This window comes from Leptonychotes weddellii, chromosome 5 (genome assembly GCF_054177405.1).
Source record: "Leptonychotes weddellii isolate Sample4059 chromosome 5, ASM5417740v2, whole genome shotgun sequence".
Lineage (NCBI taxonomy): Eukaryota > Metazoa > Chordata > Mammalia > Carnivora > Phocidae > Leptonychotes > Leptonychotes weddellii.
The window spans coordinates 146,392,403-146,416,161 of record NC_138373.1 but is presented as its reverse complement, the minus strand read 5'-3'; the positions used below and the strand labels follow the sequence as shown (position 1 = coordinate 146,416,161).

Sequence of the window (23,759 nt, the reverse complement as noted above, 5' to 3'; positions counted from 1 at the left end):
AGAGCAGCTCCCATAAACCATCCCCCCGCATGCTCGATATGATCGCCTGGGACAAAGGGCTACACGTTCCAACGGTGGCTCCTTCTGCCCAAAGGACAGCAACTGAGGCAGCAACTTCACCTCCTCCCCTCATCCACAGTCAGCTGTCACTTACTATAGTATGTTTTCAAAACCTGCTACAACCCTGGGGGAGGAAGGATCATCACCCTCTTGTCATAGATGGTAATACCGGGGATCAGAGTGACCGAGTCACTTGCCTTACGTCACATAACACAGATGAGGAAACAGGTGTTCTCCAGCAGCATAAACTGCTGTTTAACTTTCCTCACCAAAAACCCTTCCTTGCAAAAGAAAGAATGAAAAGATCACCTGTAATCCAAGTCATTAGGTACAATGGAAGACTGAACTCTGGATTGAGCAGGAAATCTATCATTCATTCATTCATCAAATATTTACTGAGTCCTACATGTGCCGGGCATTCTCCCAGGCCCTGAGGATATAGTGATATTAAAAAAAAAAAACCAAAAAACCAACCTCTCAGCTGTCATGGGTTTACAGTCTTGGTGGGGTGGACAGATAGTATGTAAATAAACATAGAGTATGTCAGGTGGTGATAAGTGCTATGAGGAAAAGGAGGAAGAGTGTATAGAGAGCAGTGGGGGAGGGGATGAGTGGCGTGGTCACAGGAGGGCCTCTCCGAGGAGGTGATAGTGGAGCAGAGGAGACTTGTGAATACCAGGGGAAGAGCTTTCCAGGCAGATGGGGCAGCAAGACCAAAGGTTCTGCGGTAGAGCAGAATATTCGAAAAATACCAAGAGGTCAGTGGCCACTTTGCCATCAGAGAGGGTCACAGGTGCACCCCAGGGGCTGGAGGCGGCAGAACTCTCTCTGAAAAGAGCCCATCTGCATTCCAAACAAGGAGAGAGACCCTCTTGTCCATAAGGACTAAGTCGTTTTTTTTCTTTCTGGTGACACCGAGGAGAGGCAACCCAGAAACCTTTTTACTCACCGTGGTAAATTAATGGCCCCATTTTGACTGCCTCATCGAATGGGAGCAACAAGTTCACAGTTGAGCGTGAAAAGTTTAGTGTGAATAGGAAGGGGCATTTTACGATGAGGCTCTCATTTTTTCCCCTTTAAGCCACAGAAAACAAACACTATAACTAATGACTGTCTGATGGGGTTTCGCTGGGAGCTTGTGCATAAGGCTGGGATGTCAGGCAGAACAGCTCAGACAAGACCTCAGAGGGCACAAATGTGAGATTGAGTGGAACCCGAGGCAGAGTCAAGCTGGTTCAAAAGTGAGAACAAAGCCTGGGCCTCTGCTTCTCCCATGGCCTCAGTGGGAGAGCCTGGGTGGACCCAATTCCCCCAGATCTGGTCACTGGTTCAGGGAAGGAGAGCCTGAAGGGACTGCCTGCCGGTCTCTAGGTCACTGTGAAGTTCAGCGCATCACTGTGTAAATTTTCTAGGGCTCAGAGTTTTAAAAAATCGCCAGCCTATGTCAGTTTGGGGGCCTCTGTGGCATCCTAATAGAGCTTAGCACTCAAATAGTTCAGGCATACACAGTCTCTGTTCCAGGTCTCTGAGATCAAAATCCAGTTCCACAGAATATTGAATATTTGACTGGACTGTCATCAAGAGTTCCCCTCACTGGTGGCATTTTCTTCCGATCCTGTTTCAGAGACTAGCTCGCTGTGCGTCATCTCTTTATTCACTGACAGGCGACAGCTATCTCCCAAGCTAGGGGTGATGTGTTAGGGCTCACAACACAAAGCTGAACGGGACACAGCATAGCAAGGCAGAAAAAGCAAAACTGGGTTTGAATTATGACTCTGCCATTTGCTAGCTGCCTGGCCTTGGGCAAGACCTCTCTCCTTTCAAATTTCAGTCTTCTTATCTGTGAAATGGGAACACCTTTAATCTACTGAAGGCACTTGGTACACAGTAGGTGCTCCAGAATGAGTGGATGTATTTTCACCCCAAGCCACAACAGGCTGGACAAAGGTAAGTTGCTGTGAACATCCTGGGTGATGAGGATACAGGCAGGGATTATAGGGAGATGTCTTGTCCCCCATGGTGGTACCCATCTAGGTGGTATCCTTTGTGACTTTCTGCACCTCCAATTGTGATTAGAGGAGAGCCTCCACGATGCATCCTACAGGGCAAGCAACTGATCCCCAGAGCTGCAAGGAACATAGCCCTCACTGCACCTGTAACATGTGGAAACATCTGCCAGACTGCTCCCCGAGGGAGGGCAGTCTAGAGGTGAGGCATGGAAGCTCCACCTTGAGAACGGCACTCAGTCCCAACTCCTGCAGCTCGTGGGTGCGGTGGATCTTAGACAAGTCGTTCATCCTCCTCTTGCGTTCATTCCTGCCAGTGCGGACAACAGTGGTTACACTGGAAATAGCATGCGCATTTGTCATAGTTCCCTGGTTCCGTAACATCAGCCGCTGCGGATCACTACTGACCGCTGAGAAGGCCATGGGTAGGGGCTCTGCCCTTGACCCTGCACAGCCTGATTCCAGAAGAGCAGGGATGTCTGGGAACAGACTCGCTCTAGCTCACCTTTGCAGAAAAACAGTAGTTTCTACAAGCCATATTGATAGAGTAATCTTTGAATATGAAGAACAGCTCTCTATGTACACAGAGAGAGCAAGGCTCGTATTGATTCAGACCACAGGGCAAGCCGCTCTAAATTACAGTCAGATCAGAAAAGCCGGCAATTTTATTACCTCTGGTTGCCAAGGTAGCTTATCAATGTGCTTGTGCACACACCTTCCATGGGGCTGATTTAATGAATGTACAAAACCCCTTTGTAATTAGCAGCACCCATTTGTGTGTCGACAATTCATATGTGAAAGTCAACATTCAATGAGAATGACAGTGTCTAATTTACAGAGCAAATTGTCCTCAAGAACAATTTATTCGTCTGGCTGCTGCTGCAACCTGACTGCTTTGGTGAAATACAGATTTATTTAGCAAATCCTTCCTTTGAAGAGTGCCAGAATTAAGCAGGGCCCCAGCCCAGGTGCTAGACTCTAAGAGGGACCCTTAAGGTTATCCCAGGACAAACCTCTGAGATCCCAGCGGAGAGTTGGTAAGGAAGCTCTTCCCAGGTTATGCCCACGCAGACATGACCCAATCCTGTTGACAGATTTTGCATTTCCAGGGTCATGGGCATGTCTTAGAAATTTGGAAGGCCCCAAACAGTGTGGTATTTCTTCTTAGAGCAATGTTTCCCCCCGAGATGCTGCTTGGACCCTCTATATCCAAAATCCCTGGGGAGCTGTTAAAGTGCAGACATTTTCTTATCCCTTTCCAACTATTGAAGATATTTCAAAATATCATTCACACATATCACTACCTCCAAATAATGGGGTCATCAAAGCTGCTGCTAGATCCTGTTATAGAATGTGCTGCTAAAAAGTATAGAATGACTACATCACAATTTTGATAAAAAATATTTCAGTAACTGAATTTTAATATAATTGGTTTCCTTTGTAAATGTATGCACTTATTTCATGCATTTAAAAATATTATTCTCAGGCAGGGTCCACAGGCTTCACCAGACTGTCAAAGGGGTCCATGGCACCCAAAAGTTTAAGAACAATTATATAGCTGACAGGAAGCTGGAAGACCCTGTGATGGGCAGCATCTTGTGACTTCTGGGTTTGATGAGGATGGATGTGCAATTTCTAAGTTCAGGTGCCAGAAAGTAGCTCCCTAATGACCACAGGGCCCCCCCACAGCTTGAATCAGCTATGACTTCCTTTTGTGCTAAATAGAGGATGACGTCCTGCGTGTATAGGGACTTCCTTTGGGAAGAGGCGCAAGTTGCCTTCTGGACCCTGACTCCTTTTTATGGTTCAAAATTTTCTAGGATGTCACAGCAACTCATACTTCAACATAATCCATCATTTCTGAGATCAGTGCTCAGGTCCCATCAGGAACACCCGTCAAGCAATTTGACAATCAACTGAATCATAAGTAAATACAGTTTTATTTTCTTCTGATTGGCCAGACTCCAAGGGCACAGCCCTGAATTAGAGGGTGCATAAGCATGGCACATCACTGCTCAAACTCGAGACACCCAGCCTTCTTGACAATTCCTCCCTTGTCTCCACCTTTCTGCTCCTTTCTCTCTTCCTCTCTCTCCCTGTCCTTCCCCCTTCTCTTCACATTTCCTGAGGACATACCATGTGCCAGGCAGCGTTCTTGGCATTAGGGTTACATCAATGAACAAAGCAAATTATCTCTACTCTCTGTGAGAATACGTTCTAGTAGGGAGAGATTAACAATTAAAAAAAAAGAAAAGAGTAAAATACAGAGTGTGGCTAGGTGGAGGGGGGAAGGGTAATGACCGCTAACAGCTACCACGTTTCTTGTTGGGGTGATGACAATTGGTGTTCCAAAACTGATGGTGGTTGATGGCACACCCTAGTAAATAACTGAAAACCGCTGAACTGTACACTTTAAGGAGATAAACTGTCTATAAATTATATCTCTGTGAAACTTTTATTAAAAAACAAAAAAAATTAGGGGGAGAAAGGTCTTTGGGGTATTATAATTTTTTTTAAGATTTATTTATTTGGCGGGGAGGGGCAGAGGGAGAGAATCTCAAGCAGATTCCCCGCTAAGAGCAGAGCCTGATGCAGGGCTCGATCTTATGATCCATGAGATCATGATCTGAGCTGAAACCAAGAGTCAGATGCTTAACCAAGGGAACCACCCAGGTACCCCTAAAGGGTATTATAATTTTAGGTGAGACTAGAAGGTAATGAGGGAGTCAGTCATGTGGCTGTCTGGAGGAAGAGTGGTTGAGGAAGAGGGAATAGTAAGTGCAAAGGTCCTGAGGCATGCCTGCTATAGTCAAGGAAAAACAAGGGGCCAGAGTGGCTGGAGTTCAGGGGGTCTTGGGGGAGAGTGGAAGAATAAGAGGGATATGTGGAGTGGCCTGCAAGCAATTCTGAGGACTTTAGCTTTTCCTATGGGTCAGATGGAAAGCCACTGGAGGATTCTGAACAGAGGAAAGATGTGATCTGACATATACTTTAAATGGATCTCATCGGAAATCAACCATGAACAGCCACCATTTATAGAGCATTTACCGTGTGCCAGCCACTGTGGCAAACTCTCTTTATGGGCCTTAGCTCGTTGAATCACCACAACCATACTTTAAGTCAGGTACTATTATTTTCTCTATTTTATAGAAAAGGAAACTGAGGCTCAGAAAATGTTAAGAACTTGACCTACAACAGTGACAGTGGCAGGAAATTTGACCAGGCCTGCCTGACTCCAGAGCCCTTGCCCTCCCTATGGCTACCATGGCAGTGTTCTGTGCACACGGCAGGTGCTCAATAAAAGCTGTCACCTGGCTGGTGACAAAGCACAGTCCTGAGGGGAGTTGCACCTTGGGCACAGAGAGGGGCCAGAGAACCAGTGTCCACTTACTCAGTTCTGCAATGCTGCCCACGCGGGTGGCCAGCAAGGACTGCTCGATGGTCCTCAACTCCGACTGGCTGAACATGGGCAGGTCCCCCGGCTTGTTTGACCGCTGCGGGTCCCTGTGAAGGTTCAGGCTGTCTGGTAGGCACAGCACTCCTGCAGTTGGCGGGCAGAGACAATGAAAGAAAACAGATTGTTATTTTTCAGGTATCCAAAGGAGGGGCGCAAAACCTTGCACCACCTCAAACCATACCAGGGTTGGTAAGCCAACATGGCGACCAGGGCTCTGAACTCCTTTTAGAAGCGAGGGCTAGCTCTTTTGAAAGGTTTCCTCAAGATCCTGACCTGCTGATTTTAACAAACATGTGGGCATTCATCTGCATGCACACAATGCCAAAGGACACAAACTAGAACCCTTTCTTCGAGCCTGGCTTCTATCCCATCAGAGATGCCTCTCGAGCAGCCAGTGGTCATTGTCCCATTCTCCCTCCCAGAGGCAACTGCCACCCCCGAGTGTCCCTGAGCAGAGGGGGAGTCTCTGCTGGCCGTTGTCACTTCTGAGGGCTTGCTTTATTTGCCCCACAGACTTAACTCTGGGTGGTTGGGCTGTTATTTGTTAGACAAAACTCTAGCTTTCTCTGTGGTAGAAGAGTCCCCGCGGACTTTTGCAACTTTATGGCGAAAACCTATGGGAAACCTCTGGCATCTAATTATTTCTTCCCTTCCTTGCCATCCCATGAACATTTAGCAAGAGCCTGAGAACTTACTTGGGTAGGTTATTGAGAAATATTCACTTTTTCCTTCACCACCCAAACCTCCCTAGGCAGAGCCTGCTTTCTTGCTCCTTGACTTTGGGCTTGACTGATTGACTTAACTTTGGCCAAAAGTATATTAATGCACATGACAGAACCGAAGGCCCGAGAAGCATTTGTACGGCTGAACTTGCTCTCTTGTACCTCTGCTATCATCACAAGAGGAACATTCCCTGGCTGGCCTGCTCGTTGAAGGAGGGTGAGGAGACACACGGAGCCGCTCCAGTACCAACCTGTAGCTTAGAGCTGCTTCCACACTAACAAACACCGATTTGGTGGGTCTTTGAGATAGCGGAGGTAATGGGCACTCAGCATTGCTATGTGATAACTGACAGATACAACTAGCAAGTATAGATCACCGAGGACACAGTGAACAAGGCAGGTGGGCACTGTGCTGTGCTAGGGGCTGAGGATACAGTGATGGGTAGGATACCCACACTCCTGGGGCACATGAGTGGCTCAGTTGGTGGAGCGTCCGACTCTTGGTGTTGGCTCAGGTCGTGATCTCACGGTCATGGGATCGAGCCCCACGTCAGGCTCTGCGCTGGGTGTGGCATCTCCTTGGGATTCTCTCCCCCTGCCCTTACCCCCGACTCACACTCAAGTCTCTCTCTAGAATAAATAAATACATCTTAAAAAAAAAAAAAGAAGAATACATACACTCCCTGTCCTCAGTGGGCTCACAGTCTAAGCAAAGGAGAAGACTGTTACCACACACAACCATGAAGCCATATGGTACGTGCTCCCCAGTACGAGAAGGGACCTGAGCAATGAATACAACACACAGGAAGCATTTATTGAGTGCCTACTCTGTTCCCAACTGTGCAAGGCATTCTGGAGATGCAAAAGCAGCAGAAGATATACTCGAGTCGTGCATAAACTAACCAAGGAGACAAGACTGCCAATGACCAAAGAAACCCATGGGAACAATACGACCGTATCAATATACAGGCGCCGAGTGACTTAAGCCAACTGGTAGGGTGAGTGGAGACAGACAGACTGCAGAGGTCAGCAGTTCAAGGCCACTGCTCACCCTGCTTGAACCACAAAAGCTCAGCAAAGGTTCCTGCTTTGAAGATGGGCAGGCATGAGGCAGCACCAGTCACACACACCTCTTTTGGCCCCTGCTGCCCAATTAGTGACTCTGGTCACACTGAGCCAGTCACTTGCTCCTGGATGTTTCCCACTCACACCGAACAAGATGACGCAGTGGACAAGGCAACTCTCGTAGATGATTTGTGGACGAATACTGAATACATAGATAAACAATGCAAGCAAATGACCACTAGATTCTCATGTTCCTATAATCAGGAAACTGGCCGAATAAGTGTCTTTCTAAGATTGTTCTCTACTATTTTTCAAACACTTTGTGAGTCAGAATAAAAATGTATTTTATATCACAGCCCAGTGTACACACACACACCATCACCACCACCGCACATTTTTTCACGTTTTCCATGAAAAAAAATTTCACGTAAAATAATAATGATCCTTACGATGTATGATGCACTCTCATTCTTTTTCCTTTTCGCTTCTCTTCTAGCTCATTAATAAAAATGCTGGTCTGCTGCACCAAAAGTGATTTCATGACCCACTCACGGGTCATGACGAGCAGTTTGAAAAACAGTGTGGATGACACTAGTACACGACTTGGCATTAATTGGACAATACACGCTCACCATTCACTGGACACTACCTAGCACTGTGTGAGGCTCCGCCGCGGATGAAGAGATGATTGAGAGGTGATCCCTGCATTTCAGAAACCCTCAGCCTGGCAGGGAAGACAAGACCTTGATAGAAATACCCAACATCCAAGGCGGGCCTCCTGCCTGCCTCCTTTGCCTCAATAGATGAGTCATCCTTCCTTTCACCCCAGGCAGGGACACCCTGAGTCATCCTTGCTTCTTCCTGCTTGCTCACCTGCTGAGACAGTTGGTCAGAGGCCAAGTCAAGAAGCTGTTGTCATGGCAACGAATGTTGGTCCAATCCCTCACCGGATGCCCCCGATGTCCCTGACTCTTATTCAGAAATTTACTACCGGTGGAGGGCTCACTGCAGATGACACCGGATGATCATGATTCAGTGTGATAAGTGGCCCCAGGTTCCAGAGTATGAGGTCCTCTGCTGGGAAAACGGGGTGGTGGTCAGGGGGCTTCACAGCCAAGGAGGCCCACAAATGAGCCCTGTTTGTCAGGGAGGACAAAAGTTTCCTAATTCATCGTACAAGTGATCCTTACATGTACTCACAGGCTTGTTTTCTTGGTATTTGCATTACATACAGCAAGTTCTAATCTCAAGCAGACGTGTGAAACATTGCTTCACACATCGGTTGAGGTCCAAGCACGTGGGCTGGTCTGGAATCCAGAGCTTTGGTCCTGGCTCTGCCACTACCCACCCATGTTTCACCTGGGGCAGGTCACAGGGCCTCCCTGGACCTCAGTTTCCTCTTCCATGACATGGAGGTCATAATAATGGCCTTGTCTCCCTCAAGGGCTTGCTGGGCGTGAGCAATGAAATGGGATCATGTGTACTAAAGTATTTTGCATGTGCTGGGCAAATAATAGAGGCTCAACATACGTTAATGGAGATGAAAATCAGTTAATGTGTATAAACCCAGCTTTTGACTACTTTATACTTTATCATAAGTATACTATATTTTTATTTATACTATATCATATTTATACTATATCATATTCATAAGAATAAATAATTTCCCTTGGAACTTTTCCTCCTTCTTTTAGAGGGTTATGGAATTCAAATGAAAATGTAATTATCCAAAGAAGCTTTGAAAGCTCGATTACTGAGATTTGGAAAATCTATAATTGGTCTATTATGCAAAGATTATATATCAGAGTTTTCTTTCTTTGTTTCTTTTTGAGAACTCTGTATGGGATATACACATAAATTGGAGTTCTTTATTTTTTTGTATAAAAATCCACTAGGTCAATAAGAAGGTCCCAGCATCATCTTTTAGTGTCGGACGCAGGCCTGAGCTTTGGACTACTCATCGATTTCCATTACTAGAGCCAAAGACAGCCACAGCCTGGTGATTAAGACTCCAGTTCAAAGACAAGGAGAACCAAGGTTTAAATATGATTTCTTTGGACCTAGACAGAATAATCTCCCTGGGGAGCAGGTGACCATAAGCCACCGTCAACCATGAGCATGAAGGGGTCATGGTCTCCCTGAAATTCTCTTTGGAGTGGGTTGTGCATTTGTCTAAGGGGGAAGTTAATTTACATTCTCAAAGGGGTCCCTGGGTCCTAAAAGATGATGAATTAATGCCTTTGAGTGTCCATACTCCCAGGCCTCTCTGCTCGGGGGCTGGCTGTAGGTGGGGCAGCATGGGCTTGGCAGAACCATGGACTCCAATCCTCCGGCAGCCCCCATGCAACCTGGGCAAAGAACTTTCCAGATCCCCAGCTTCCAGGTCTGTAAAGAGGGGTTAAAATATCTCCTTCATTGGTTTATTGTGGTGATTACATAATATAATACAGACACTTAAAGCCTCTGGCCTATAGTAAGCGCCTGTTAACTACCCTGTTGCCACAAATGTACAGTTTTGTTTATTTAATGTCTGGATTCAAACAGTCTTGAGGATCATCTTTCCAAAATCTTGTGGGACTGGAGACAGACAACCTTTTGGTTAGGTTGCTTAGAATATAAAATATGAGAACTGCTCCTCTGGGCCAACCACATGGGCATTCCGTCTCCGATGGGGATGATCCGGGCTGCACTTTGGCCTCCCTCTATGTCTCCTTCCTGTACGCACTGGACAGCCCCTTGGCAAATATAATGCCCAGCCATCCCTTCTCTCCTCTGAGCTTTTCTATGAGTTTCCATTCTATTACTGGACCTGGATGCTATTTACCCACCAAGAGAAACCCAAATAAGACAGCCACCAGCCTTCAGCTGTTCTCCCCTCACTGATGATGGTGATGACAGCGATGGAGGAGAACAAGGAGACAATGCTTGTCTTCATGTCTTGGCACCCAGGACACAGGCTTGGGTTCTGCCTTGCCTGTCTGGCTGCAAGAGGAGAGAACAAATTCTCCAAGCCTTGCCTGCCAAGCTAGGCCTGTTCATTGCTCAGTTATCCCCAGAATTTAAAGTAGAGGGTCTAGGCACCAGTACTATAGCTTTAAGAAACGGGAAGGAAGCATCTGGCGTTCAGTAGACCTACCCTTGAACGTGCACCAGAGAGATCTGGCTGGGTTCAGATTTTAGTGCTGCTGTACCCCAGCTGTGTGGTGCAGAGCTTGTGACTTGGCTCTCTTGAGCCTCCGTTTCTCTCTTTGTAGGACGTCTGACACTATCTACCTCCTAGCATGGTGGGGAAGCCATAATGGGATAATATGTATGGGCAGCCTGGCACAGAAAAGGGGGTCGATAAATGTTTGCTAATAATCCGAGTGGAGTTCTTCAAAGCTAAAGATTTAGGAATTCAATAATATGACGCCAGAAGGCTTTCCTTCACTGTTAAATGTATTTAAGGAGCAAGATAGGAAGTTATCAGATTTTTAAAAATATTTGCACACCTGGCTTAGGACACTTGGAGTGGGAAACAAATTCAGGGCTGGCTTGGCCCTCCCATTCATCTGTGAGAGGCATACCATACTCCAATTAGGATAAACCCAGAACGTGGTTCATTTTTTCTTCATCACGAGTTATATTCAAAGGGAAAGTTCTTAGGACTTCTGAAGCCAGACCATCCAAAGAAATAAGAGGTAGAAAACACAAAGGTGGAGAATTTTCAGAAATGGGTTCAATATTGGGCCCATATGTGGAGCCTGGAGTACATACGAGGAATAAGCATGTTGACCTTGAAAGAACAGGAAGATACTTACGGATCAACCGCAAACACTGAGCCCTACAAAGACATCAGGACACATTTCTGCCCTTGAAGTTTCATTCCTGGTTGGCAGGGGAGACAGATCCACCGCCAACTGAAGTGACACATGAGGGCAGAGGTGTGCATGGGGTCCCACTGGGGGACACAGTGGGGTGAGCCCAAATTGTCCCGGGAGCAGCAGGGAAGATTCTCAGGGGAGCTTAACACTGGGACTGGGACCCGGGGAAGCAGACACCTTACAGCAGAGTTGAGAGTGTGGAATCTGGAGCCCAGATGAATGTTCAGGTTGAATCGCAGCTATGCTATTTCATAGTCATGTCGCCCAGGCATGCTGTTTAGCTTCCCTGTGCCTCAGTTTCCTTGTGAATAGCATAGGAATGGTCATAGTGCAATCCTCATAGGGCCACTGGATGATCAAATAAGTAAACACATGTGAGTCTTGACCCCTAAAAATAGCCCAATAAATAGCTCACTATAATAGATTATTATTATTATTAGGACATTCCAAGGAAGAACAAAGGCACATCTCTGCATCTAAGAGTGGCTGGAGCAGAGGGGAGCAAGATGGGAATAGAGGGTGTAGAAGGAGGGAGGAGCAGCAAGACTGGGAGGCAGGGACCGTAGAGGGCACTGGGCCAAAAAGGGTCTGGACTTAAAAACTAAACCTTTACCTTCTGGCCACTGTGCTTCTCTCTCTTCCCTTTCACAGCCAAAATTCTAGAAAGAGTGGTCTGCTCCAATCATCTGCCTTTCTTCCTGACCCTCACTGTCTCTATACCTTCTTATCTCCATTTTTTTTGCTGAGTGCCCAGCAAGTTCAAGTTCATCCTTCAAGGCCCAATGCAAAGGTCACTTTTGAGATCCCAAGACTCAAAAAAGCGGCAGGCCCTGTTTTTAGGAAGCTCCCAGTCCAGAGAGGGAGACCCTGAGACAATAAGGAGACTGGAGCTTTACTGGAGCTGGGGTGCCTTCCGCAAGCTGAGCTAGAGACACGCAGGGACAGGGTAGGCTCACAGAGGAGGAAGTAGCCCAAGGGGACACCGTAGGCTGCCCTCCCCGTACGAGCCATGTGTAGCCAGCTTTCTCTAGCAGCCAGCTCAGGAACAAGGGAGCTAATGAGAATCTCAGTGTGGATGTGTGAGCCTTGACAGCAGGGCACAGAGGTAGCCATGCTGTTATTAATGCACTGTAAGTGCTATGGGGCACACAGAGACAGGGGGGTGATGGGGCAACTCTAAGACTAATAGCATAAATGAGAAAATCAACTGTTACAGGACTGTGAAGAAATAAAAGCAAAATCCTCTGTCGGGTCACTCATTCAGTGAGTATTAGTTGAGCACCCCCTAGGTGCTAGGTGCACTTCTGGGTACTGGGGATCCTGTAGCAAAATGCTAGAAGTCTTTGCCATTTTGGTATGTTTGTTCCAAACATGTCAGTGGAATATGTAGCTGGTTGGGTGGTAAGTGCCGTGGAGAAGGGTAGAGCAGGAAAGGAGGATGGGGATGCTGGGTCTGGGAGCAGGTCACACGGAGAAGGGGGCATTCTAAGAGAGACATCAAGGAAGTGAGCATGCGTGCCCAGCTGGTATCTTGGGGGGACAACAGGCCAGCATAAGGGATCATAAGGGGAAAGGTCCCAAGAGGGGTGGGCCTGTCTTGCTGGAGGAAGGAACAGAGACAGTGAGAGAAGGAGTCGGCAATCAGGCAGGAGAAGGGGTGAGGGCAGTTTGGGTGGAAGGCCATGGGCGACTCTAGATTTTGGCTTTTACTCAGAGTGAGATGGAGGCACTGGAGGATTGTGAGTAGAGAAGGGATGTGCCCTGGGCTTTTTTGGAGGGTCACCCCAGCTGGTGGGTTGGAACAGACTGAAGGGAATGGACAGGGCAGAACCACAGGAGTAACAGTCCAGGTGGTACACAAGTGAATCTCCATACAGTGTGAAGGTAAAGCCAACGGAGTTGTAAGAACAAGAGAAGGGCTAAGAGCAGCGCCAAGGTTTCTGGCCTATACAACTGAAAGGATGGATTTGCCATTTACTAAAATGGGGAACATCATAGGAGGGGCAGGTTTGTGGAAAAGATCAAGAGTTCAGTTTTGGTCCTGTTCAACTTGAGACAGCTGTTGGACACCCCAGTGGAGATGCTGGGCAGGCTTTCTTGCTGTCTCTCCTCACCTCCCATGATGCAAAGCCTCATCATGTCAGCCCCATGGTGGCTTATGCTTTTTCCCCTTCTCTCTCCTCTTCCCTATCACTAGAGAGCACTATTAAATATCCTTACAAAATTGTTGGATGCCTCCTTTGTTCTCCCTCCTCTCCTAGGGTTCTCCCTTTATTGCATTTTCCTTGCAACTTCTCCCTGTGGAGTCCTGAGCTACATCCATCTCATAGGGGCTTAGGAAGAGAAAGAGACTCATCTTCCCAGTGTCCTTGTCTCTGTAGTGACAAGTGCCTAGGTCCCTGCAGGGCTTGTGAGCATCTGCTTTGGTCCCTGACTCCTCCTAAGGGGCATTTTGGACCTCCAGCTAGGTCTTGGATACCTGTGGAAATGTCAGAGGTTGGTCAGGTTTTAGAGATCATCTTGCCCCCAGAGCACAAACTGTGGCTTCTTGGGAGTTCTCTGAAATTCATCTCTTGCTCACTATACAGCAGTGATACTCGTGGGCATAGTGTCCTGTGGTGGTGATAAAACTTAGCTCTGGGTGTGACTGACAGAGAAGATGTATGTTCGAATGTTTTGAGTTAAAAACTGGTCTCTGACATTTCAATTAACACACGGCAACAGGCCAGAGTACAATAACGAGGCAGCGTTTTGGACAATCGAGACTCTCCTGTCTTACATCAAGGCGGTCACGCATCTTCCTCTTGAATACTTATAATGGAAATTCATCTATCAATCTATCCATTCAACCATCTATTTATCCATCCATCCAAACTTCTGTTTACATAGTGGATTGTCATTTAATTAAAGGGTAATTAATGAATTAAGCGTTTTTTTGAGTATCTACTATGTGCTACACAATTGTGCTAAGCAGTAGAGATACAGCAAGAAATAAAACAAAGTAACGGCTCTCGTGGAGCTTAATTTCTGTTCATCTGTCTACTCATCCATCCACTTACCCCTCCTTCCTTCCATCCATTCATCCATGCATCCACCCATCCATCCATCCACCCATCCCATATAATTTGCCAGATTGGGATTATAATGAAAAGTAAGACACAGACCTTGTCCTTAAGAAATTCATAATCTAATGGGGTAAGTCCACATGTTCATGAATGTCACAGGTGCTTTAAGAGAAGCCCGTATATGCTACATGGACGACACAAATAGAAATTGGATATTCCACCTGGGTGGTGTGTCAGGAAAGGTTTCAGAGATGAGCTGACCCAGGATCAGTATTGAAAGATGAGCTGATGTTCACCAGATGAACTGGACTGGGGGTGAAGGAGAGAAGGGCAAACCAGAGAAAGCAGCAAAGGCACAGGGGCAGGAAAACTCCTGGTGCATTGTAGAGACTCTAATAAGCTGGGGAGCTGAACTGAAAAGAATCAAAGTGAGGGTGTGACCAGGGAGGTGGGTGGAGACTGGATCATGGACGGGCTTGAGTGCCTTGCTGAGGGGCTTGTATATCATGAGAAGAGGGGCAGTTGAGTCCCCGGGAGGTAACTCTGATGCCTCATTTCTTGCCTCCACGAGGTCAAACTCGTTGTTGGTGTTCTGGCCAGAATAACCATCTAACACCCAGCGACACCCATAGTCAATGGGAGATATGACAGGGGCAGAGCATAGCACTCTGCTCCGGCTGCCAGCAGACCCAGAGCAACACATTGCACCATATCATTCTTTGCCGCTCACATCTCCTGGACTCAGAATGCTGCCTGGGGATCTTTTCTGGCTCAATGGATGACTCAAATATGACCTCTGGCTTTCCTGGACTCTCGACACCCACTTGATCCTTCTCCATCTCTGTCTGAGACTCAAGATCTCAAACAGCCCCTTGTGTGGCTGAGCAGGGCACCTGGCTGGATCTCCTGCCCCCTCAGCACTGTCTTAACAGTGTCCAGCCCAGACAGACCCTTTGCTTACTTATCAACATGTTGAGATAATGTAGTGAGTTGAAAGTTCACCTCCATGTATCCTCTGTCCCCTTTTCGCCACCCACTCCCATCTTTGACATTCAAAAAATGTGAGCTACTTTCAAATGATTAATTATGAAACCATACATGCCCATTTCAAAAACTTCAACAGTAAGAAGGGGAATAAAGTGGTAAACCGAAAGCAACCTCCTTTCCTCTCCTGCAACTAGTCCTACTCTCCTGTAGTCACCACTGCTCTCTGTTGGTTGGGTGAGGTTCCGGAATTTTCTATCCATTCTCATTTATTGACTTATTCATTCACTCAATAGATATTTACTGAGTCCAAACAATGTGCAATTTGCAGACAACACAAACGTGGTGTGAGCAAAACAACACACAAGTCCTACCCTTATGGAGCTCGAAGCCTGGCTGGGGCAACCAACATCCATCAAGTAATCACACAAATAAATGTACGAGTGCAACGTGTGAAGTGCCATGAATAAAAAGCACATGTGTGTACACCATACCTTAACCGATATGCCGGCTGACAAACTGCAGCTAATTTAATTTGATTTCAAGTAATTATGAGCAAGACAGCTTTATCACAGTCACTAGCATCTGTTTCCCTGTGTTTTGGAAGTGCTTTTGCATACCTTTGCCTGGTTTTCGATAGAAATATCAATTTCTTACTGATTTGTACGAGTTCTTTCTACATTAAGAAAATTAGCCCCTTGCCTGACACGGGTCATGCACATGTGTTTTCCTGGTTTGTCATCTGCCATTGAATATTTTTACAGTATTTTTCCAAGTAGAATTGTTTTCCTTCAACACAGGCAAATGTATCATCTTTCTCTCTTTGAGTTCCAGGTTTTGGGGTGGTTATGTTTTAAATTTAGGTACAGGTGGTCCTGATTCATTTCTATTTCTTTCTTCTTTTTTCTCCTTTCTCACCCCCCACCCCCAACAGACTTTATTTTTCAGAGCAGCTCTAAGCTCACAGCAAGATTGAGCATAAGATACAGAGAATTCCCACATATTCCCTATGTCCACTCATGCAGAGCCTCCCCCATTATCAACATCTCTCACCAGAGTGGTACATTTGTTACAACTGATGAACCTACATTGACACGTCATTATCATTCAAAGCCCAGAGTGTACATTAGAGTTCACTCCTGGTATTGCACATTCTATGGGTTTGGACAAATGCATAATGACATGTATCCACCATTATGATGTCATACAAAGTAGTTTCACTGCCGTAAAATTCCTCTCTGCTCCCCCTATTCATCCCTCCCTCCTCCAAATCCTTGCCCATCACTGATCTTTTCACTGACTCCACCGTTTTGCCTTTTCCAGAGTAATACAGTATTTAGCTTCTTTCACTTAGTTCATCCATGTGTTTTCATGGCTTGATACTCATTTCTTTTTAGTGCTGAATAATATTCCACTGTCCAGATATACTACAGTTTACTTATCCATTCACCTACTGGAAAAAATCTTGGTTGCTTCCAGGTTTTGGCAATTATGAATAAAGCTGCTATAAATAAATAAAGCTGCAGGTTTTATGTGGACATACATTTTCAATTCCTTTGAGTAAATACTAAGGAGATCAATTCCATATTAACCTTATATCTTGGAACCTTGCCATTATTGCTTAATACTTCCAAGAGTTTTTGGTCATTCTTTTGGATTTTCTACATAGATGATCATGTCATCTATGAACAAAGAGTTGTATTTCTTCCTTCCCAATCTGTATACCTTTTATTTCCTTCTCTTGTCTTATTGCATTAGCTAGGACTTCCAGTACAATGTGGAAAATCAATGATGAGAGGGCACATCATTGCCTTCTTCCTGATCGTAGTAGGACAGATTCGAGCCTTTCACCATTAAGTGTGATGTAGCTGTAGAGTTTTTGTAGATATTCTTTATCAAGTTGAGCAAATACCCCTCTTTCCTAGTTTACTGAGAGTTTTTATTATGAATAAGTGCTGGATTTTGTCAAATGATTTTCTGTATCTATTGATGTGGTTATGTGATTTTTCTTCGCTAGCCTGTTGATGTGGTGGGTTACATTAATTGATTTTTGAATGTTGTACCAGCCTTGCACACCTGGGATAAATCCCACTTGGTCATGGTGTATAATTCTTTTTATGAATTATTGGATTTGATTTGCTAGTATTTTGTTGAGGATTTTTTTAATCTATGTTCATGAGAGATACTTGTCTGTAGTTTTCTTGTAGTATCTTTGTCTGGTGTTGGTATTAGGGTAATGCTGGAGTCACAGAAATTAGTTAGGAAGTATTCCCTCTGCTTCTATTTTCTGAGAAATACTGAAGAGAATTGGTATGGTTTCTTCCTTAAATGTTTGGTACAATTCATCAGTGAACACATCTGGCCTGGTGCTTTCGGTTTGGAAGGCTACTGTTGATTTAATTTCTTTAATAGATAGAGGCCTATTCAGATTGTCTATTTCTTCTTGTGTGAATTTTGGTAGACTGGGTCTTTCAAGGTATTGATCCATTTCACCTAGGTTATCAAATTTGTGGGCAGAGAGTTATTCATAGTATTATTCTTTTAAGGCCAATGGAATCTGTAGTGATGTCCCTTCTTTCATTGCTAGTGTTAGTAATTTCTTTTTTTCTTAGTTAGCCATTAGCCTGGCCAGAGGCTTATCAATTTTATTGATCTTTTCAAAGAACTAGCATTTGGTTTCATTGATTTTCTCTATTGATTTCCTGTTTTTTATTTCATTTACGTCAGCTCTGATTCTTACTATGTCTTTTCTTTTGCTTACTTTGGATTATTTTGCTCTTCTTTTTCTAGTTTCCTAATGCAAAAGCTTAGATTATTGATTTTACATCCTTCTTCTTTTCTAACACATGCATTCACTATAATAAATTTCCCTTTAAGCACTGCTTTCTCTGCATCCCACAAATTTTAATAAGTTATGTTTTCATTTTCATGTAGTTAAAAATATTTTTAAAATTTCTTTTGACATTTCTTCTTTGACCCACATGCTATTTAGAAGTGTGTTATTTAATCCTCAAGTATTTGGGACTTTCCAGTTTTTTGTTACTGATTTCTAGTTAATTCCATTATAGTCTAAGAAGAGACATTGTATGATTTTTATTCTTTTAAATTTGTTAAGGTGTGTTTCACGGCCCAGAATGTGGTCCTACTTGGTGAATGTTCCACGTGAGCTTGAGAAGAATGTGTATTCTACTGTTGTTGGATGAAGTAGTTCATAATCCATTTTTGTCTAGTTAATTGATGATGCTGTTGAGTTCAACTGTGTCCGTACTGCTGGATCTGTCCATTACTGATAGAGGAGTATGAAAATCTCCATTTATAATAGTGGATTCATCTATTTATCCTCGCAGTACTGTTTTTGCCTTTTGTTTTTAAAAGGTATGTTGAGGCTATTTTAAATGTTTCTTTCCCATTTTAATTTTAACTCTGTGTCTTAAGTGTCTAAGTATGGAACAACTAGTGAAGATGGTCACACTAGAAAGGGAAGGAAGGAGATGATGAGCAGTAGGGGTGGTATGGAGATATATATCAGATTATGAAAACTTCTGGATTCATTATCTGAATATACATTATGTGTCCTGAAAAAATTTTAGCTTTACCCCCTGTGGCCAACTCCCTGATTCTACTGTGTCTCACTGAGACTAGCTAGATAAACACATGTTGAATTAATGAATGAGTCCTGGGTAGAGTTCTTGATGGGAGAGAAACATTAAGTTAAAAAAAAAGTTAAATTTTAAAGAAAGGTGTTAATGATACATTAGCACCCTACTGAGGATTCCTCCCTGTTAGAGAAATAAAGGGGGCTGAAAAATGAATTTCACACCAGCTGTCAGAGCATTTTATGCCAAGGATAAATATTCACAGATTTGTTATCCCCGGGATGTCTAGAAAGCACTTCCAGGTAATTGTGAGGGTACCTTCTACAGTGGAAGCCCATGTACTTGACAGGCTTTCAACTAGAAATCTCTTTCCAAGGGAGCTTCTGCAAAGTAAGAGCATGAGGATCATTTATATTCATAACGAAGGCCCCCAAGGCCTGTAAGATCCTGAATCATCCAGGAAAGATTAAATCATGTTCAACCAAGCTTTAGTGTTAAGTATATCTAATTGTATCCTAAGTCTTCCAAGACTGATTATCTTTAATTAAACAGCCTGGTGACTACAGACTTATCACTTATTTGATAGGATATAGTGAGGAACTATTCAGTAGGATATTTAATAAGTTGAAATACCCTATGGCCGACCACGTGGAATGACAGAGAGGTGTGTGTGTGTGTGTGTGTGTGCGTGCGTGTGTGTTTACAGGCACAGAGGAGATTAGGTCAACATTTTGAGATCTGGCTAACTGCCGCTGTTAACATAGTGTAGATGTTAATGACACATAAAAGCATAAATCTGCCATTTGCAGCCATGCATGTGTATGCTGATATAAATAACTAATAGGGCTTTCACAATCCATCCAGAATACAAAGATTACTAAATTGGCTTTTAAAAACATTAGAATCCCATTAGGCCAAATTCAGCAGCTGATTACTGAGCAAAATAAACCACCAGAGGACTCTAAATTCTCCTTTGTTGCCGCTGTTAAAAGGTACCGCACTTTCAAGGAGGCCATGGGCCCCTGGGGAAGTGAGCACACAGTTCTTGCTGGTGAAGAGGGGCTCCATGCAGCTATACATCTGGAGGAGGATGCTTCTGGAGAGATGCCTGCCTCCTCCTAGCACTCAGTCTGGGAGGTCTATCAAGGAATACATGAAGCAGCCCAGATTTAACTCAAGTAGCCTGGATGTAACATTACCTCTATTTATTATGGTCCCTTCTCCTCAAAAGTCTTTTTGCACATTTTCTTCCCTCCCTACCCCCCGACTCCTACCATATTCACCACATCTTTTTCCTTTTTGGATTTGGATGCTCTGACACCTGGGGCCTCGCTGACCCTGGAGGGTCTGCCCCTCCCTGGGTTAGCCAGATCCTGAGAGCAAACAACTTGCCAAATGAGGGTGCTTTTCAAGTGGGAACCCACCAGTCCAGAACCCACGCTCTCATGCTCCAGGTCACCATTCCCCTGCCCTAATCACCCCTGGGCCAGGTACCAGACAACCAGGAACAGTCCCTTATGCCCCAGAGCCCACTGAAATGATTCAAACCAGTCAATTCTAAATCTGCTTACCCTGCCTCACTAGCTCCTTCCAGTGCAAACCATAATAAAGACTCATTTGCCCACATTGCCCCTTTCCCTCTGCCTCCTGACCTGTCCTGGTGCTCCCTTGTGTGCATGTCACACCCCTTCTCTTGGGAACTGAGAGTCACAAACTATTTCCAAACTCTCTCTCCTGATCTGTTGACCTTACCGTACCTCAGATTTCCTATCAATATACTATATTTTTAAACACTCCACCCCATGGAATTTTAATACCACAGATACACTGTGTGTTTATATTGCAGCCCTTTGGGGCATTGCAAACCACAGTAATGCCTAAGTGTTCTTTTGCTCAGAGCAAAGTCTTTTTTTTTTATTTTTTATTTTTTTAAAGATTTTATTTATTTATTTGACAGAGAGACACAGCGAGAGAGGGAACACAAGCAGGGGGAGTGGGAGAGGGAGAAGCAGGCTTCCCGCCGAGCAGGGAGCCCGATGCGGGACTCGATCCAGGGACTCCAGGATCATGACCTGAGCCGAAGGCAGTCGCTTAACCGACTGAGCCACCCAGGCGCCCAGCTCAGAGCAAAGTCTTAGAGCTCATGACCACTTTCTCCATTTCAACAACTTTCAATGTCTCCCCGCTGCCTGGGGGATAAAATGGAAACGTCTTAGCCAGGCATTTAAACACCTCTGTGACCTTTACCCTACCTAGCTGTCCAACCAAATGTGGTAGGGCTTCTAAAGTGACAGAGGGACTCACTTCCCTTGCTGTGGCTCCCCACCTCCATGCCTCCACTTACGAGGTTCCTCCCATCTAGAATGCCTTTCCCTTGGCTTTTTACAGGGAGCGATTCTGCCTGACTTCAAGGCACAGCTCAAATGCGACTTCCTTCAGCCCTCTGCCCCAGATTTCCCCAGATGGCCAGGATCCTTCTTCTTCCCACAGCAGGGTGCCTGGTGGAACTTCCACATCCCCTGGGTGTAGTGTCAAGATAATAATAACACTGATGAAAAACCATAGTTAAGATTTTGTGGCACTTGCTACGTACGAGTCAGGCATTATTCTAAGCATTATACATGTATTAAGTATTTTAATCCTTACAACACCCCTTTGCAATTGGCATTATTATTATTAAAGATTAGACTAAGGCATGTGTGCACATGCGCACACACACACACATACACACTCTTTCACCCTCTGAATGTATATACATATATGTGTAAATATATGCATATACACACCCATTTATAGTTGTCCATCCATTCATTTAGTGTGTGTGTGCGTGTGCATGCGTATGCATGTGTATAATAAAAACGCCTTCTAGGCGGCGCCTTGGTGGCTCAGTTGGTTAAGCATCGGACTCTTGATTCTGGCTCAGGTCATGATCTCATGTGAGATCGAGCCCCACATTGGGCTCTGCCCTCAGTGGGGAGTCTGCTCGAGATTCTCTCTCCCCCTTTCCCTCTGCCCCTCCTCCTGCTAGTGCATGAGCATACTCTCTCTCTCTAAATAAAATCTTTTTAAAAAATGCCTTCTAGTACAAAGATTTGTGCCACATAGAAAAATGACACACTTTCTGCCTAGGAAGAGGAGTTTCTTGACAGATATGAATACCCATTTTGAAAATTTGTGTTTTGTTTGTTTTGTTGTTTAGAACCGTGAGTCATGAAATCACGGGCATTGAAACCTGGGAAGGCTGAGACACCACGAGGTCCAGCCCCAGCCCTGAGTTAGCACAAATATTTTTGGAGTACCTATTACGTGCCAGACCCTTGGCATGAGAGATGGTGAAGCCATGGTGGCTCATTCTGAGAGGTTACAGCTAAACTCTTCATTTTGGAGATGACAAAACAAAGGTTTAACCAGAGAGGTTAAGTACCTTTCCTGAGTTCACACTAACTTGGTTTAATCCCATTTCTGGGTAATAGAAAGCCACTTCCAGTTCCAGGCATGAATTACCAATTTTGAAAGAATCGGAATGCCATCCTGTATTCCTAACGTCATGTGGTAGGCAAGATACTGATCCCCCAAGATGTTCACATCCTAATCCCTTGAACCTGTGAAGATGTTAAGTTACATGGGGGTGGGTGGGTGAGGAATTAAAGTAGCAGATGGAAGTGAGGTTGGTAATCAGCTGACTTTAAGATAAGGAGATTGTCCTGGACTATCCGGATGGGCCCAGTGTACTCATGAGGGTCCCTCAAATGGAAAAGAGGCAGGCAGAAGAGTCCGTTTTGGAGTGATGCAGTGTGAGACAGACTCAACTGGCCACAGCTGCTCTTGAAGACAGAAGGGGCCACCAACCAAGGTTAACCTTCTTGGAAAAAGCAAGAAAAGTGATTCTCCCCTAGAGTGTCCAGAAGGGAACACAGCCCTGCCGACAACTTAATTTTAGCTCAGTGAGACTTGGTTTGACCCCTATCTCCAGAACTGTAAGAGAATAAGTTATGTTGTTTTAGGCCACTAAGCTTGTGGTGAGTTGTTACAGCATCCACTGGAGACTAATGCTCCCTACAATTAGGCTGAGCCTTATAAACCTCCTTAGGGGGGTTACAGTCATTCTGAAGTGAACATCACTTATCTTTCTAGAAGCCCAGACATCTAATCTCACATTAAATCTTAGGATCTGTTTTCAGTCAGGACACCTCCATCAGCCTTTGACTTTTTCCCCTGTGGGTAAGTTCCAGAATTTAACGCAGAAATAGAGATGACCAAAGAATGCCATTTTTCATAACTTTCTCAGTTCTTCCAGACACTTCTCTCTTGGCCTCTAGATCACTGTGTCTGTCATTTTATTTTTAGAAACACTCTTGGTGTTCGTTCCTTGCAGCCCATTGAAGAAATGTCCCTTCAGGGGCCTGTGCTGCTCTCCATGGCCCCCAGCCTCCTTTCATTTCCCAGTTTCTGTGTCTGAGCCTGTCTTCTGCTTTAGGGATGTGCTTCAGACTCCAGGCCCTCATGACATAGAGGGAAACAAGAGGGGCTTACGGAGCTTGGTCTCTCCCCCCACCTCATTTTCTGGCACGAGGAGGGGATTCACTCCTGCCCACTGAGGCAAGAGAGCTGAGGTGGGACCGAGCCACTTCCAAGAGAGGGAAGGATGCATTCGCTGTCTCAGGTGAGGGAGGTGGGCAACGAAGGGCTTCTCTGGGGACTCAGGGAATCAGAGCATCAATTGACACCAAAAACTGTTCCTCCTAGGAACGTGAGTGATTGTGAGAAATGCCTCATCATCCATCATTCAACAAAATGTTCACTGAAAGTCTTTTTGATGCCAGATTCTGTGCAGGGGAAATAGATGATGATGGTGATCATAGTGATAGCGGTGGTGCTGTGGCTGGTGGTGGGGGTGCTGGTGCTGATGGTGCTGATGGTGCTTATGGTGCTTGACGGTCA

General features: G+C 45.1%; 1 protein-coding gene across 1 annotated transcript in view; it reads right to left on the bottom strand.

Moving 5' to 3' along the window:
* Positions 1–23,759, bottom strand: part of ABTB3 (ankyrin repeat and BTB domain containing 3) — a 284,577-nt gene that overhangs the window by 111,841 nt on the left and 148,977 nt on the right. Inside the window, exon 2 of the mRNA XM_081822359.1 lies at positions 5,458–5,607. Coding sequence (XP_081678485.1) covers positions 5,458–5,607 — 150 coding nt within the window. The remainder of the gene's footprint in view (positions 1–5,457; positions 5,608–23,759) is intronic.